Genomic DNA, 13453 nt, shown 5'->3' on the forward strand with positions numbered 1-13453 from the left:
CCTGCAGCTAACGTGTCCGTGTACAACGACTAATTATTTAAGATCTACTGAATGTATTGATTTAAACGTAGTGGCTTATAACGTGATTCAATTATAAAAAGATGGTTTTTGTTTGATATAGAACTTTATTAAAAATATATATTGTAAAATATTTTATAGATCCTATTTTCGTCATTTTATATATAAATTATTTTCCTAGAGTGTAGAATAACCATGATATTGTAAAAGCAATACTTGCACATAAGGACCAATGTTATACATACACATACATATTTTCAAATTATCTCTACATTCCTTTTATCTCCACTTTCGTCGCTTTTCAATAATGCAATTCTTTTTTTTCTTTATTAGAAGCAATATGTATGTTCATTTATTGAGATTTTATGACGTAGTGTATATAAAATATTGTAAATTGTCATCATCTGAGGTAGAAAAAGAATTCATTAGATTGTCATATATTTAAAATAATATAGTCAAAATTTATTGTTTTATTTCTTTATTTTATGTAATATGAATAAATGATATATTAAATACCTCGCGCTTTTTATTAAAACCTGACAAATACACTGAAAAATTTATTAAAAAAATATAGTTTGTTTTGTTTCAAATCTCGCTCAATTTCACTTTAACACTTAAGCTTGAAAATGAATTGCCTTACATTCTAGGGATTTAAGGTCTAAAATACAAGCCTGTAGGGTTGTGCTGAATCGGGGAACACTAATTAGAGTCACTCTTTGCCCATCTTCACCTGAAAGGGAAAAAATGACACAATCTGAGTGAATAAAGTGAACATCTTAATCTTACCTATGCACTCTTTCACAGCAAATTGCTTCTGATTTCCTGCAAAGAGCACATGAGGGCACTCCTCAATAATAAAAGGATCCGTTTCATAAAAAGGAAAACATCCCAAAGTGTCTGGAGCCGTTGGAGCCAAATGGTTCCACTTCAAGCAGGATTCCAACACCTCCAGAGGATCTGTTAATTCAGAATACCTCATGACATCATCAACAGGTTGACCAGAAGTCCCAATAATTTTCAGACCCCCCATTGAAAAGGAGTAAGGATTAGGAACCTGATTCACAGATTTGTAAATGGAAGCTTCAGGAAACATGCAAAAATGCATTGGTTTTTGTGGTAAGATATGATTAGATGGGTCATTCTCCCCAGGCATTACATCAACATCAATAGTCTGTCCCATTTCTTCTAGAAATTTGTCAAACAACTTCACAGCTTCATAATTTTCTGTGGATTCAGGTAGTCTTGAAAGCATTGAGATTGAAGGTTTGATTTCTTCAGGAGTGTTTCTTATAGAATTGCCTGCTATTATAACTCTGCAAATTTTCGATGATTGGAGTCCTTGGAGATCCCCAGCCAAGCCAGAGAGCCAGAATGATAAAAGTTGTAAGTTTATGGTGAAATTTGCGCTGTTGATGAAATCTAAACCACTGATAAACACTATGAATGCTGAATCCTCAAAAAGAGGTCTTGGGATTTGTTCTCTGAAGCCTGCAAAGACGTGGTCTTCCACCATGAATCTTCCCTTGTCATCACCTGTGCCCAATAGGGCACAAGTGATGCCAGTAACTAAGTTATCACTCTCTGGAAAATCTAAAGACACTGTTAGTCTTTGATTGAAACTTGTCTTTAAATACGTACTTACTAAAATATACCTTTGCAACTCATCCTCAATGTATAGCTCATCTGACTTGTCTGTAAAATGAGTAAGGATAGGCTGAGGAACAAGTTGATTTCCTTCAGCCAGTTGCTTGAGTATTGAAGGTTTTAACTTCTGGTTTTTGAAAAGAGTTCCAATTACCACACACTTGGAATGTTTCTCTTCGGATAACTTATGTAGTTTAAACACTGGGTAAGTTGTGCCCCATTTCTTTTCAATTCGATCTTCCAACAGTTTGTACATTTTTTTCATTCTAATTAGGTAGATATTACAGTACTGTTTACTGTAATTAGATTCTAGCTGACACCATTTTTCGGACAAATTTTGGTAATCTAGAGAAAACCGTTCGGTTTGTTCAGGCATTTTAAAGGTTTGAAAGAGACCACTTTGAGGTTGGGTTAGTTATTTATGTTTTACCTCCAAAACACTTTAGTGCAACCAATGTGAAGGCGGAAAAATTCCTAAAATAGCGCGGCGCGGATTTTGAATTTGAAACAGGAGGTACATAGGTGAATCAGATAAATAAATACGTTTCCCTAAATAAGTACTGTACACTCTCCTTAAAATCCAATTTAGAAGAATAGGTAAAGTAATCTTTTTTAGAAAAAAATGTAATTCACGAAAAAGTGATGAAAAATTGAAAAATAGAAGAAACTACACAAGAAACGCGACCGCAATTTTTATTAAATATTTTGCTTTTATTACGAAATGTACGTAGCGTTCTAATTATTGATTCCACATCCAACTATTTGTTAAAAAGTGTATCAACCGAAGATAGAACCAGAGAATATTGCATTAATGCATCTCCAAAAGGAAATCTTTTTTATTTGGATAAATTATGTAAATCAGTGGATCCAAAATGACATGCAACCACTAAGGCACTAAGTGAGAGACAGTGACGCTTACCTTACAGAAATGTTCTTCGATCGGCAGGACGTTGAGAGCCACATACAGCTGCCATGAACACGAGAGCTACTGTTTCCAAAATTACTTTATGTGGCGTAAGAAATAATCTTTAAAAAAGAAGCCGAATAAGGCAACAGTTTTGTTAAAATAACCAACAGTTCACTTAGGTACTCCACTATAGGAAAACCGCGATAATTTGTGACGAATATCAGACAACCTTTCTGGATGAAAAACGCACATTAACTAAACAATCTATTGATAGTTATGTAAATTCCCAAAGCAAAGCGCAAAAAATCTTCACAACGTAACCAAAGGACTTTTTTGCAAAAGGACTTGGTACTACCAATTTATGAATTATTTTTGTACGAACCCATATAATACTTTAATGGTTAAGATGTTATGAAAAATACAAATAAATGCAAAGAATGAAACGATAAAATAATAATTTATTACTATAGTATTGCACATTAGAACAGAATTTTTGATATCCTAATGATTAATATTGTCCGAAGTCAACGCTAGCGAAGTCAGCGCGCTTCTTCTGTTCGGACTGACTCCAAGATTCTCCCAGTTAATCCAAGACAACCGAGCCGTTAGATCTAAAAACACCACACATCCACCCACCATTTTATCACTAGAAAAAAATAAATACCACTGGTATTCCAATTGGCTCGATCAGCTTTGATTTCTCCTCTCAGACACCTTTCCACATAAGTCAACGGATCACAGTCTGCTGTTAAAACTTCTCTGAGTAAAGCTATGTAAGCTATAGCTAGTCTAAGAGTATCAATCTTGCTCAGTCTTTTTTCATATGGGAAAGTAGGAACATGCATTCGCAGCTCGTCGAATGCAGAGTTGATACTGCTGCAAACCGATATTAATTAGGAAATAAAACTATTAATAAACCTTCAAAAAGAAAATATCCAACTACTACACAAAAATTTCCAAAAAAAATCACCTACGTAAATACACAACAAGCAAGCAAGCCACATATTAAGACGGGTGTACCCGGTGGGTCCAATAGCAGACCTCAGCATCCGTTTCCGTTCCCTGATGTTGGCAGCGTGTCTTTGGACTCTGTATGGAGATGTGCCGTAATAGTCGGTGTTGGATAAGCTGGTGCCTCCACACTGCGTGCTGTCTGGAGGAAGATGGTACAGTCTTACAAACTTTCAATGATTGGTAACTCACTTGGATGCAAGGATTTTAAAAAGTAGTTTTCCTCACCTGAGCTGTGGTGCAATGTTGATAAGTAATGGTGTTGTAAATTAGAATTATTCGTGGTTTGACGAGAGGCAAAAGCGCAGCTTGGGAGGTCAGAGACTTCTTCTTCTGACAGCTCGCCGGCGCTATATCCTCCAAACTGCATGCTAACAAGTCAAAATAAATAGGTTCAGATTAGTTTAATTTTTAAGTGGATACTCTTGGTAACATTTTTTCAAGACGTCAAATTCATGAAACACAAAAACTCATTTCTTGTTCAACAGATCTTTTAGTTTAAGGCGTCAAAATTGTGAAAATATATTTTGCTACGTTTACAAAATTGAAAGGAAAACGCACAATTACTTACTTTATTGGTGGCGAAGATGAAGAATCTGGAAGCTGGCCCCTGTTGCCACTCATTGGTACTAATTTTCTGATCACAATTCACTAAAATAATTCGATAATCCGTCGACTATAATTGAATTACGGGATCAAAATGCGAATTTATCCCTGGGGACCTCCAATTTATATCTTTATTATTTATGTGAAATCTCCGATATCCCAGCGAATATAGACACAAAGCTAACTGACAATAAAGAATCAAATCCTCTAAAACTGTTCAAATGAGTCATCAGCTTGAAAGGACTTTGCCCCTTATGTGGTCTATACTTTTGAAGGATATTTGTGTGTGTTTATCCAGCAGCTGCAATATTGATCGGAGGGTTCCAACCCCTGAGCTAACCAATCAGATCTTGAGTGTAAATTACGTTGCATTCTATTGGCGTGGAGGAAAAAGAGGGTGGTGTTTCGTTTGATTGCACTGATTTCTGTTTTTGACGTTCCCTTTTACGATATTCGTAAAGTGCCCATCATTTGCAGGCGCAGAATTCAGTTAAAAATATTCGTTCTTGAGTTTCATAAATTCAAATTAGTCGTTTTCAAGAGCTTTCAATTCTTCTTTTGCCAACCAGCAGGACTATGGATTATTCTGAAAAAAAAATGAGTATATAATTGGAACACGAAGTGATTGACCAACCCGTTTTGTATTTGTTTTACCTGTTTTTCATTGATATTCAAAAGAACTCGTTTAATTATGGTCTTTGGTAGTTGGCTGCGAATTTTTGATTATATAAACTTTCAAAACGATGTAAGAAAATATCAAAATTTTACAAAACTCCATTTTCCAAAATTCATCACTTTACTCTGGATCTTTAACCACCGAAATTAATGCGACATGTGGACAAAATTCCAAAAACTGTTGAAGCTGAAAAGTGCCCAACACGTATGCTCCAAAAATAATTCTTCGAAGTCTCCAAACCATCATGAAATAGGTATGACTGCAGTAGCTTTGGCCACTGGAGGCGCTTTCTTCTCGTATTTCTTCTTCGGCGGTCACGATTAATCCCAATAAACCATTTGTTACTATTGTTGATTATATTGTTAAAAAAACAAACTTGCGTCTTCCACTTGGCCATCGAGCAATCGCCCCAAAAATCCCATCATGATGACAGTAATCGTTCTGCTTAAGTAGATAAGCAAACAAATAATCAACAATTGAAATAATGATAGCATTTCCGCTAGTTCCCATGCTTTCCACCCCACTTTAAACTAGGGCTATAATATTTTTTGAACAAGGCCGCGATAACCACCGGCACAAAGAGACTAAACATATTGCCGGTACTTATGGGAGTGTGGCTTACCAATTAGGACTGTTTATGAAGGGTCACTTCATCCCTTCAAATATTTGTCTATATAGGGGGATGACAACTACTTTTAGATTTCGTATAAATTTCATACTTTTTGCAGATTTTCAAAAATCAAAACACTTTCATGAAACTTATTCAAGATTCTCTCAAATTCTTATGAAAATTGATTCAATTGCAACAACAATCGTTAGAATATTGATCGTTTTTCTGGACAACCCTTGTAGAGCTATAGAAGGGGAGCATCCGTCGTGTGCAGAACTTTGTGCCCGGGAAATGGGCGGAGACCTCATCGATTGTGGGGAAGTGTCAACATAAGAGAACGTGGGCATAATTTCACGGCTCTTCGAGTACACGTTTTTGGTGGTAACGGCGATTTGTTAATAGCTGTCACAGTCACGGCTATTTCAATTAATTTATTGTGGATACAGAACACAAAACATGGAATGATACGCTGCATGATATGCGAATGTTCAAAAATCCAGCTAAGCAACAAAAGGATGATCTGTTTTGAGGACACATGAATTCTATGCGGGTCTGGACAAAAATCGAAGAGTGAAAAACTGAAACAGGACCTGTGAGTTTAGAGACCTGAGAAATAGCTTCAAACATTTAAAAATTTCAAGCTTGACTTAAAAACAGAACAATCAATAATTTTCAAAAATCAAAAGTTTAGCAATTTCATGAAACGACTACACTTGGCGGCCTCTGCTACACTTTCATTATCCTTTTTTTCCAAACACTTGAATTAGCAACATCACTTATGGGAGTGTCCGTTTCAGCCCAGTCTTCTTGCTGCATGTGACAAACCGTTCTTCAGCTCTGTGATTTGCCGACACGTGCCTCTCTCACGTGTCCGACACGAGTAACCCCACTTACATGTGTCAAACATGGTTTGCAGCCACCCCTGTATACTTATTGTCAAACTATAAGCCAAATTGTTCGGAAAGATAAGCCAACAGGATTTGTTTTTGTGGCCGGCTTTATGGATTTTATTTGCGGGTTTTGAATTATTTATCGTCGTGTGTGTGATCTTAATTTAATTTTAAGCTTGTTGGCAGAGTGGGATTTTTTCTCATCGCATTAAACAGAGGAGGGTTTTTTATTTTATTTGCAATTAACCAATGTTAACAAAATTGCGCACGATACACCTAAAAATCGATAAAAAAGACGATACTCATACATTTTTACAGATATAAATTAAGGTAAGTTTTAAAATTATTTGTACAAGAGTTAGTCGCACAGTGGAATTATTTATACAGTCTTTAGTTTGAATTAATCAACTCGACGTACGTTGCAGGAAAGATACCAACATTTCCTCTGCATTCCCCGAGCCACCAGCCGTCATCCTGCTGCTGATACACCGAAAGCAGATCCCCCGGTTGTAAAGCCAACTCGTCTGTTAAATTTGGAGTATAAGCATACAAAGCTTTACATTGTGCTATAGGCTGTACATGGTTTTCTTCCGAGTTACAAATATTTCCTGCACTGCTACACTGTGACGAGAACTCATCTAAAAGAAAACACGTCACTATTTTCCTTCAAAATGTTAAGCTACAAACCAAAGTCCGAATCAGGTTGATTGGAATTTCCGTCTGCTGCTCCCCTATCTGTCCAATCTGGATCAGCAATGTCGTTATTATGAGGATCTGAATTATCAGATTTGGTGGACTTGACTGATTTCTCACTTACAGGGCTCTTGTCAGGTTCAACCCACTCTTCTCGTAGCCACTGCGGGACCTAAAGAGAAATTTAGAGCTTTATCTAGAAATTCCACGGACTCACTTTAAGCACGCTTTGTTGCAATCCTGACTTATCTCTGGTTATTGTAATGTGAGCTGCTAAAGGATGACCGGATCTCGGTTTACTATCTAGTTCCGCCAGGGCATTATGTAGCTTATATCTCGCTCCCTCGAGGTATGTCAACATTGATTTCATCTGCAAGGAGAAATAAGAAGAGAAAACACCACTCCTCGATCTTACATGATATAACTTCTCGCAAACGCTCTGTTGCGAATCTTCAGCACCAAAATTTGGAGTTTGTTTTATAGCCTTAGATAAGTTTTCCAGACCGTTTTTCGACTTCCGTTCTCGTTCTATGTCTTGTCGTATTAAATGGAGCAATTTGACCAATGCCTGAAACAACACTGCAAAACTGAATAGCAAGAAAAATAAAACTTACTTGCTTCCGTCGCTCCCTGTTCATGGCTAAAGTAATGTGCTCGCAGTAAAAATCAGGTAAGAGTTGTTCAGCGACTTGTTGAGAAGACTGTCTTAGATTGACGAAAGTACCCAAATCTTTTCCCGGTTCGGCCTGCACAACCGGACTCTTGAGTCTCTCAGTGGCCTAAAAAGTCGTTTCGTTGTAAAAGTCTAAGGTTTATAGTACTCACTTCAATGAGTCTAGGACCAAGTTCGGCGCCGTGGTGAAGATACGAAGTGAGAACCGTCTTTAAGTTGCTGAGTCTTTCTTCTTCCAGGGACTGGAAGGTGTTGACACCCCTGAGAACGGCGGACTCCCATTCCAGTCTGGAAAAAATCGGTCAGAAGAAGACTACCAATCGTACCATTCACCTTGCTCTCTCTGCCCGAACACATAGCGTGTAGTACTCAATATCAGCTTTTTTCACGGCATCTTCGGCTTTCCGTTTCTTCCCTTCGAGCTAAAACCAGAAAGGTTAACATACCAGAGCACAACTCAATGGGTGTTACCTTGGTATTCTCCTTCTCCGTGCTATTCTTATTATGCATGTGTGCAAGTTGAATTAAGCTCGCGCTTCTGGAGAGTCTGCAATTCAGATTTCTACTTTTGGTAACATACCACGACAACTTACGTCAGCTTTCCTGATCGGGAAGTGTCTAAAATCGCCGCATCTTGTAACTTTTCGTTATCTCTGGCACATGTATGGCTTTGCTTCTTGCTTTTAGCCTCCGCAGTCCTCCACTCTGACAAAGACTTTGCAGCTTTATCTACAGCAGTTTCGCATTGTTTTCTCGATCGATGCTGATTTTCGCTCAAGTTTCGAAGAGGTTTGGCCGTTTCTTCTAAAAGAGCTTGACCCATGAGTCGATGGACTTCTGAACGAGCTTCTAGTTCTAGAGCCACGTTTTTCCATGCTTCGTTTAGACCCCCAACGCCCTCGCGACAAGCTCTTGATAATTTACAGCTTAGCTTTGATAGGTTTTTTGCGTATTGAGTCTCGGCTTCGGCCCTGGAAAAGTTGTGTAATTTTTTATTGTCGTCGATTTCCTTTTTTATTTTTCGTGTAGGCAAGGAATCGCATAACATTTGCCTAATCTAGAGTGGAGATGCCTACGCAAGAATGTTTACATTTCATTAAAAATGCGATGAACTTGAATCTGACGACTTTTTTCATGACGACGTTTTGTTAAGATATCAAAACAGTAGACCCAGTTTTGACACAGAATTAGTCCATAAACAGCGGGAAAGTCGTGAATAATGAAAAGAAGCGCTCAGACGTGATACTTTGATACAGAAAAAAAGAGTGAAAGGGCAAGCAGACGGACGATTGAAAAACAAATGTTTTTGTAGAGCAATCGTGGGACTTTTTCTAAGAGTTTGAGGTGTATTTTTACCTTTCTTGAAGGATTGTTGCCAATTCCTTGCAAAAGTCGCCCCCTTGTTTTACGTATCTTCTCAGGTCATCAAATCCATTTTGACCCTGCAAAGAAAAAAATTAATTAGTACAATTGCAACAAAGGTAAGGTAAATTAACTAAAAAATGTCTGTAGTTGGTGTAATAACTAACAATGCTTTGTTATAAATGTGTACTTTACTAAAAATTATCTTATTCAAGGGCCTTTATTTTTATTCCAGCCACTATAAAATTCTTGCTCGTATAACCTTCTTGCCCAAAAAAGTCAAATAAAAATACACTGTCGTATTCCCGGTTTTATTGTCCACTAAAATGAATTTTTAATTTACGGGAACTTTATAAATAGCATTCAATACAAATGAAATTTTAAACTAGCTTTTAAACTACAATTCCATTTGTCTCAAAATAGCTAATAAAAAATTTTAGTTGCCAGTTATCAAAAAAATATTTATTTTACATTTTTTGTTATATTTTTTGATCTTTTTTATAATTGCAATCCTCTAACCGACATAAAATTTCTAAAAATTCCATTTTATTGTCCAATAAAAACGTATTTTTAATTTTTGAAAACTTCCTGATTAGAATTTATTTAAAATTAATTTTGAGGCTACAATTTTCAATAAATTATACCTACTTGTCAAGAATTCATTACCTAAAAGAATGTGTTCAATGAAAAATTAAACGAAGAATAATAGTGTAATTTCATTTTAACGGTAGTTATTTTTAATTGATTTAAAACAATGAGATTTCTACTCAGCGTATTTTCAAAAATATTGAAAAAAAGACCTCAAAAAAAATAAACGGAAAAAATTGCACGTCTAGCATGATTGATATTGAAACGGAGATCACATCCTGTCAAAAAAAGAATCTAATTATGTTATTAAACCTCCTCATCTCAAATTTTATGGTCTAAATTACGGTTATAATTTGCTTGTCATGAGAGCTTTTAACCTGAATTTTAACCACATTTTGCATAATAGACGACCACAGTACCATCATGGAACGACAATGGACAATTTTTATCATTCATTCAAGAACAATAACGTAATAATTAGCCGGCATCCTGGGAAAAACGATGAAAAGACTTATTGCATATCTTCTTTAAATTACATGTACGCATAGCAACTGTTCTGGCCATTCATCAGAAGCAAAATAGATAAATTGAGATTCATTGACATTGTCTTTTACTTATTCTGCAAATAAAAGTAAGTACCATGTGTGAATACAAGCCGTATTGTCTCTTCTGCATTCACAATGAATCTGCTTCCTGAGTAACTTTCATATTCCGTCAAGTAAATTTGCAGGTGAAGAAAAGTGCAGCCACGCGCCGGTGGTCATTATTATTGTTATTATGAACAGTACTGTGGTTTATGTGTGAATGACCGGACAGCTCTTGGTATTTTAAATCTAGTTCCGCTATGCGGAAGTCCCTTTGCATAAAGGATGAAATTGAACAACGCCTAAAGGTTACTTATGCATTTATAGCGAAATTCGTTCCAATTGACATCTGTAAAGTGAGACGTGCATGATCAAATACATAAGTCCTGCATAATAAAAGTGCAAGCGTTTTAACACTGATGTGCAACATGTAATTAACAGGAGGTTGATTCTTGGCGGTAATAAGAGAATGAATAATGACTTATCGGCAATCGTCAGGACGTGTAGGCCACACAAGATCAGAAAGGATATTGTAATTACCGTTTTCTTTTTAGTTTATACGGTGTAGTTCTCATTTTTCAAAAATTACGAGAAAGAAAAGGTGATTATCATAGAGAAAGTTTTGCATTATTAAAGGCTAAGTAAAAATAAATGATGTTTATAGATTATTATAGCTAAGTACGTAATAATGTTAACCATACCAAATGTGTTACTCAACTCTCACTGCCAAGGGACAAATTCGCACAATTCCAACTAAAAAAGTTCCCTCCATTCATTTAGGTAGATATACTGTTATAATACATAAAATCGTATTATTAAACTAATGGTAGATAAATTTTATTGATCGTAAAATTAATTGTTACGGAACGTCAGGCTTAAGGTTTTTCCAAAAAAATACAATTGTTTGCGTTAAAATAGGATTTCCAATAGTTCTAATTTTATATTCTATTTTTAGCACCAAAGATATAAAATTCTGGCGCTGCAAAAAATATTTACCAAAGAATTACCTTAATTATGCAATATTTCATCAAAAAATCAAATGTGTCCAAGGACGATCAAATTTTTCGGAAAATTACTTATCATTGAACCCAATTAGCACGCCACGAAAGCTGTGAAAGTCACAAATTTTTTGATTTATAATTGATTTATTACCTTTTTTTTAATATTTTAATTAACTGTAGGATCCACTTTACTAAATCTAAAGCATCCTTCGAAAAGTGATGATTCAGAAGCAACAACCTCTCACCTTTCATTTAACCTCTTGCATTTTACTCAAGCCGCCAATTACTCTCTTGCTCCACTTAATTGAATTTAAAAATGACTTAGACAATAAGGAAATACAGTTCTCGCACGATTTCAGATCATTCTTTAATCTCGTAAACTAGTCTCACCTCCGCCACAAATTTGCTCCTGCGAAATGCCGATTTAATTGAAGAAAAATCAAACTCCGTCTTCTCTTCCGGGTGCTCGTACTTTTCAGGGATTTTGCTACTCGAAGGATCCGCACTGACTTTGTTCGCGTTATTAAAATTAAACTTGTATTCAATATCCTTTGGTGTAATTGGTACTCTTGCAAAAAAAGCCTCGTTCTTCACGATCTGGCTCGAATTCTCACTGTCGAAACTCTCTTGGTTTCTTTTGAATAGTTTCGTGGTGCTCCTGAAGGCGCTCCTGCACTTGTCTTTCGAGGTTTTGTACACTTCTTCGAAGTTGATGACGATCTTGTCTTTGTCAGGGTAGGCGCCCACGCCCTGTTGAGACGCGTGTTCAACCATGATGTTGTTCAATTTCTCTTTGAGGTTGTTCCAGGTGTTGATGGCTTTTTTGGGTTTTCTTAGGAAAGTCGGTCGGCGCACTTTCAAGGGTAGTTTGTTTCTGGTTTTACAGTAGTCCATGTCGGAGGTCTGAGGGGGTGTCTCGTCTGGACTCTGCACAAGAACTTGACTACAAGAGACGTGTTCAATACTCGAATGGTCAGAAGTGTAAGCTTGAAATTCTTCTAATTTGAAATCGTTCAAGGACTGAGAAAGTCTGCACCTGGCTAGTCGGCGTGGAATCTTGTAAAGACCATCGTCGTCGTCACTTTTATCTCTTAACACTAAATTAGGGTCGCTACCACACTTAATTATTCCCACCACCGGTGGTAAAATCTCGAGACTCTCACTCTTGACAGGGGTGTCTTTTTCATGGGGTGCTATTTCTAATGTGACTTCAGTTTTATGAGTTTCCGTCTTTTCGTCCACATCGTCGTCTTTTTGCGCGTCGGTTTTCGGGAAAAAATTGAAACTAATTTTAGGAACGTCGTATTGGTACGATTGTGTCTTTTTGCTCTCAGTGTCGTCCATTTTATTGGTTACAAGCACGTCCGCGTATAATTCCGCATCTAGGAAATCGGCGTCACTTGTATCAACATTACTCGTTCTTTCGGACGTTTTAGCATCTTCGAAGTTTTCTTCACTGTCACTAGTATCACTCACGTAAACACTAGTTGGTAGACTTCTACTTTTATCGTATTCTTGTTGGGCCTGCTCCAAATCATACGATCCCGAATTTCTGTTTTTAATATCGTCAATTTTATTCGGAACTTTTTTTAGAATAGAAGTGTTGATGCTCGGAACTGTAAACCTCCACTGTTGGTGCGATATTTTATTACAAAGTTTTTTCATTTTGTTAGCACAGTTCGTAATCACAATCGTTTTATGTACTGTGAACGAATCGTTACTTGACTCTGACGTTTATTTGTAAAAAAGTACAAAATACAGCATAAACAGTAAATTGTTCGTACATTTACATACGTGAACCTCTGCGGTCAGATAAAGATGAAAAATGTTGACGTTGTTGAAATTGTTAAGCAAAGGTAAATTATTAGGAAGGTCGTATTATTGTGTTTCGATGTCATATGATAGTGACATTGCAAAGTACGCGGATGTACACTCGTTAGGCACTGACACTTTTTTTCGGGGGATTTTGCGACACTTTCATTTTCACGATGTTTGTTTAGTTGGAGCACTAGATTTGAACTGCTACAGGGCCAACGCAGTGCAAGATCTCACTATATTAAGTCCGTAGTGCTATAATTATCACATGTGTAGATCCTACAACCTTCCTCCACTAATAACAGACGGATACATTGAGCCCATCGAACCACGTGCGAACCATTCTTGCATTGAGTAACTACAACTTGTTGAGTG

The 13453-nt window shown here is 36.6% G+C and overlaps 3 protein-coding genes across 8 annotated transcripts; all 3 read right to left on the reverse strand.

The window, feature by feature from the left end:
- Nucleotides 1-524: 524 nt before the first annotated feature.
- On the reverse strand, nt 525-2091 carry PolD2 (DNA polymerase delta subunit 2). Its single transcript, XM_088037669.1, has 3 exons — nt 1657-2091; nt 805-1608; nt 525-748 (listed from the first exon to the last, which is right to left on the reverse strand). Exons 1-3 carry the CDS (start codon nt 2036-2038, stop codon nt 633-635), a joined length of 1302 nt encoding a protein of 433 aa, XP_087893795.1. The 5' UTR covers nt 2039-2091; the 3' UTR covers nt 525-632.
- A 916-nt stretch (nt 2092-3007) lies between these two features.
- On the reverse strand, nt 3008-4288 carry Fer2 (basic helix-loop-helix domain-containing Fer2). 5 transcript variants are annotated; one of them, XM_088036573.1, is made up of 5 exons: nt 4152-4288; nt 3809-3951; nt 3590-3722; nt 3234-3445; nt 3008-3180 (listed from the first exon to the last, which is right to left on the reverse strand). In XM_088036573.1, exons 1-5 carry the CDS (start codon nt 4202-4204, stop codon nt 3071-3073), a joined length of 651 nt encoding a protein of 216 aa, XP_087892699.1. In that variant the 5' UTR covers nt 4205-4288; the 3' UTR covers nt 3008-3070. The 5 variants fall into 5 exon arrangements, with proteins under 5 accessions (XP_087892699.1, XP_087892696.1, XP_087892698.1 ...); XM_088036570.1 differs by lacking the exon at nt 4152-4288 and having other exon boundaries at nt 3234-3442; nt 3773-4112; XM_088036572.1 differs by lacking the exon at nt 4152-4288 and having other exon boundaries at nt 3234-3442; nt 3611-3722; nt 3773-4111.
- A 2282-nt stretch (nt 4289-6570) lies between these two features.
- Nost (Nostrin) lies at nt 6571-13041 on the reverse strand. 2 transcript variants are annotated; one of them, XM_088036293.1, is made up of 11 exons: nt 11654-13041; nt 9085-9170; nt 8322-8699; nt 8200-8266; nt 8062-8150; nt 7881-8016; nt 7670-7834; nt 7471-7623; nt 7273-7425; nt 7050-7227; nt 6571-7000 (listed from the first exon to the last, which is right to left on the reverse strand). In XM_088036293.1, the coding sequence occupies exons 1-11, from the start codon at nt 12926-12928 to the stop codon at nt 6753-6755; spliced, it is 2928 nt and encodes a 975-aa protein (XP_087892419.1). In that variant the 5' UTR covers nt 12929-13041; the 3' UTR covers nt 6571-6752. The 2 variants fall into 2 exon arrangements, with proteins under 2 accessions (XP_087892419.1, XP_087892418.1); XM_088036292.1 differs by having other exon boundaries at nt 8200-8275.
- Nucleotides 13042-13453: the final 412 nt, after the last annotated feature.

The sequence above is a fragment of the Gnatocerus cornutus genome, chromosome 5 (genome assembly GCF_029298725.1).
Source record: "Gnatocerus cornutus isolate USDA-ARS CGAHR chromosome 5, icGnaCorn1.1, whole genome shotgun sequence".
Taxonomy (NCBI): Eukaryota; Metazoa; Arthropoda; class Insecta; order Coleoptera; family Tenebrionidae; genus Gnatocerus; species Gnatocerus cornutus.

Coding starts and splice junctions, on each gene's coding strand:
- Nost (XM_088036292.1), bottom strand. CDS start 12,928: ATGAAAAAACTTTGTAATAAAATATCGCACCAACAGTGGAGGTTTACA. Junction 8,151..8,199: donor CGGAGAAGGAGAATACCAAG/GTAACACCCATT, acceptor TTCTGGTTTTAG/CTCGAAGGGAAGAAACGGAA. Junction 7,426..7,470: donor TTTGCGAGAAGTTATATCAT/GTAAGATCGAGG, acceptor TTCTCCTTGCAG/ATGAAATCAATGTTGACATA.
- Fer2 (XM_088036573.1), bottom strand. CDS start 4,204: ATGAGTGGCAACAGGGGCCAGCTTCCAGATTCTTCATCTTCGCCACCA. Junction 3,952..4,151: donor TCATCTTCGCCACCAATAAA/GTAAGTAATTGT, acceptor TTGACTTGTTAG/CATGCAGTTTGGAGGATATA. Junction 3,181..3,233: donor AGCCAATTGGAATACCAGTG/GTATTTATTTTT, acceptor TGGTGTTTTTAG/ATCTAACGGCTCGGTTGTCT.
- PolD2 (XM_088037669.1), bottom strand. CDS start 2,038: ATGCCTGAACAAACCGAACGGTTTTCTCTAGATTACCAAAATTTGTCC. Junction 1,609..1,656: donor GCAAAGGTATATTTTAGTAA/GTACGTATTTAA, acceptor CAGTGTCTTTAG/ATTTTCCAGAGAGTGATAAC. Junction 749..804: donor TGCTGTGAAAGAGTGCATAG/GTAAGATTAAGA, acceptor TTTCCCTTTCAG/GTGAAGATGGGCAAAGAGTG.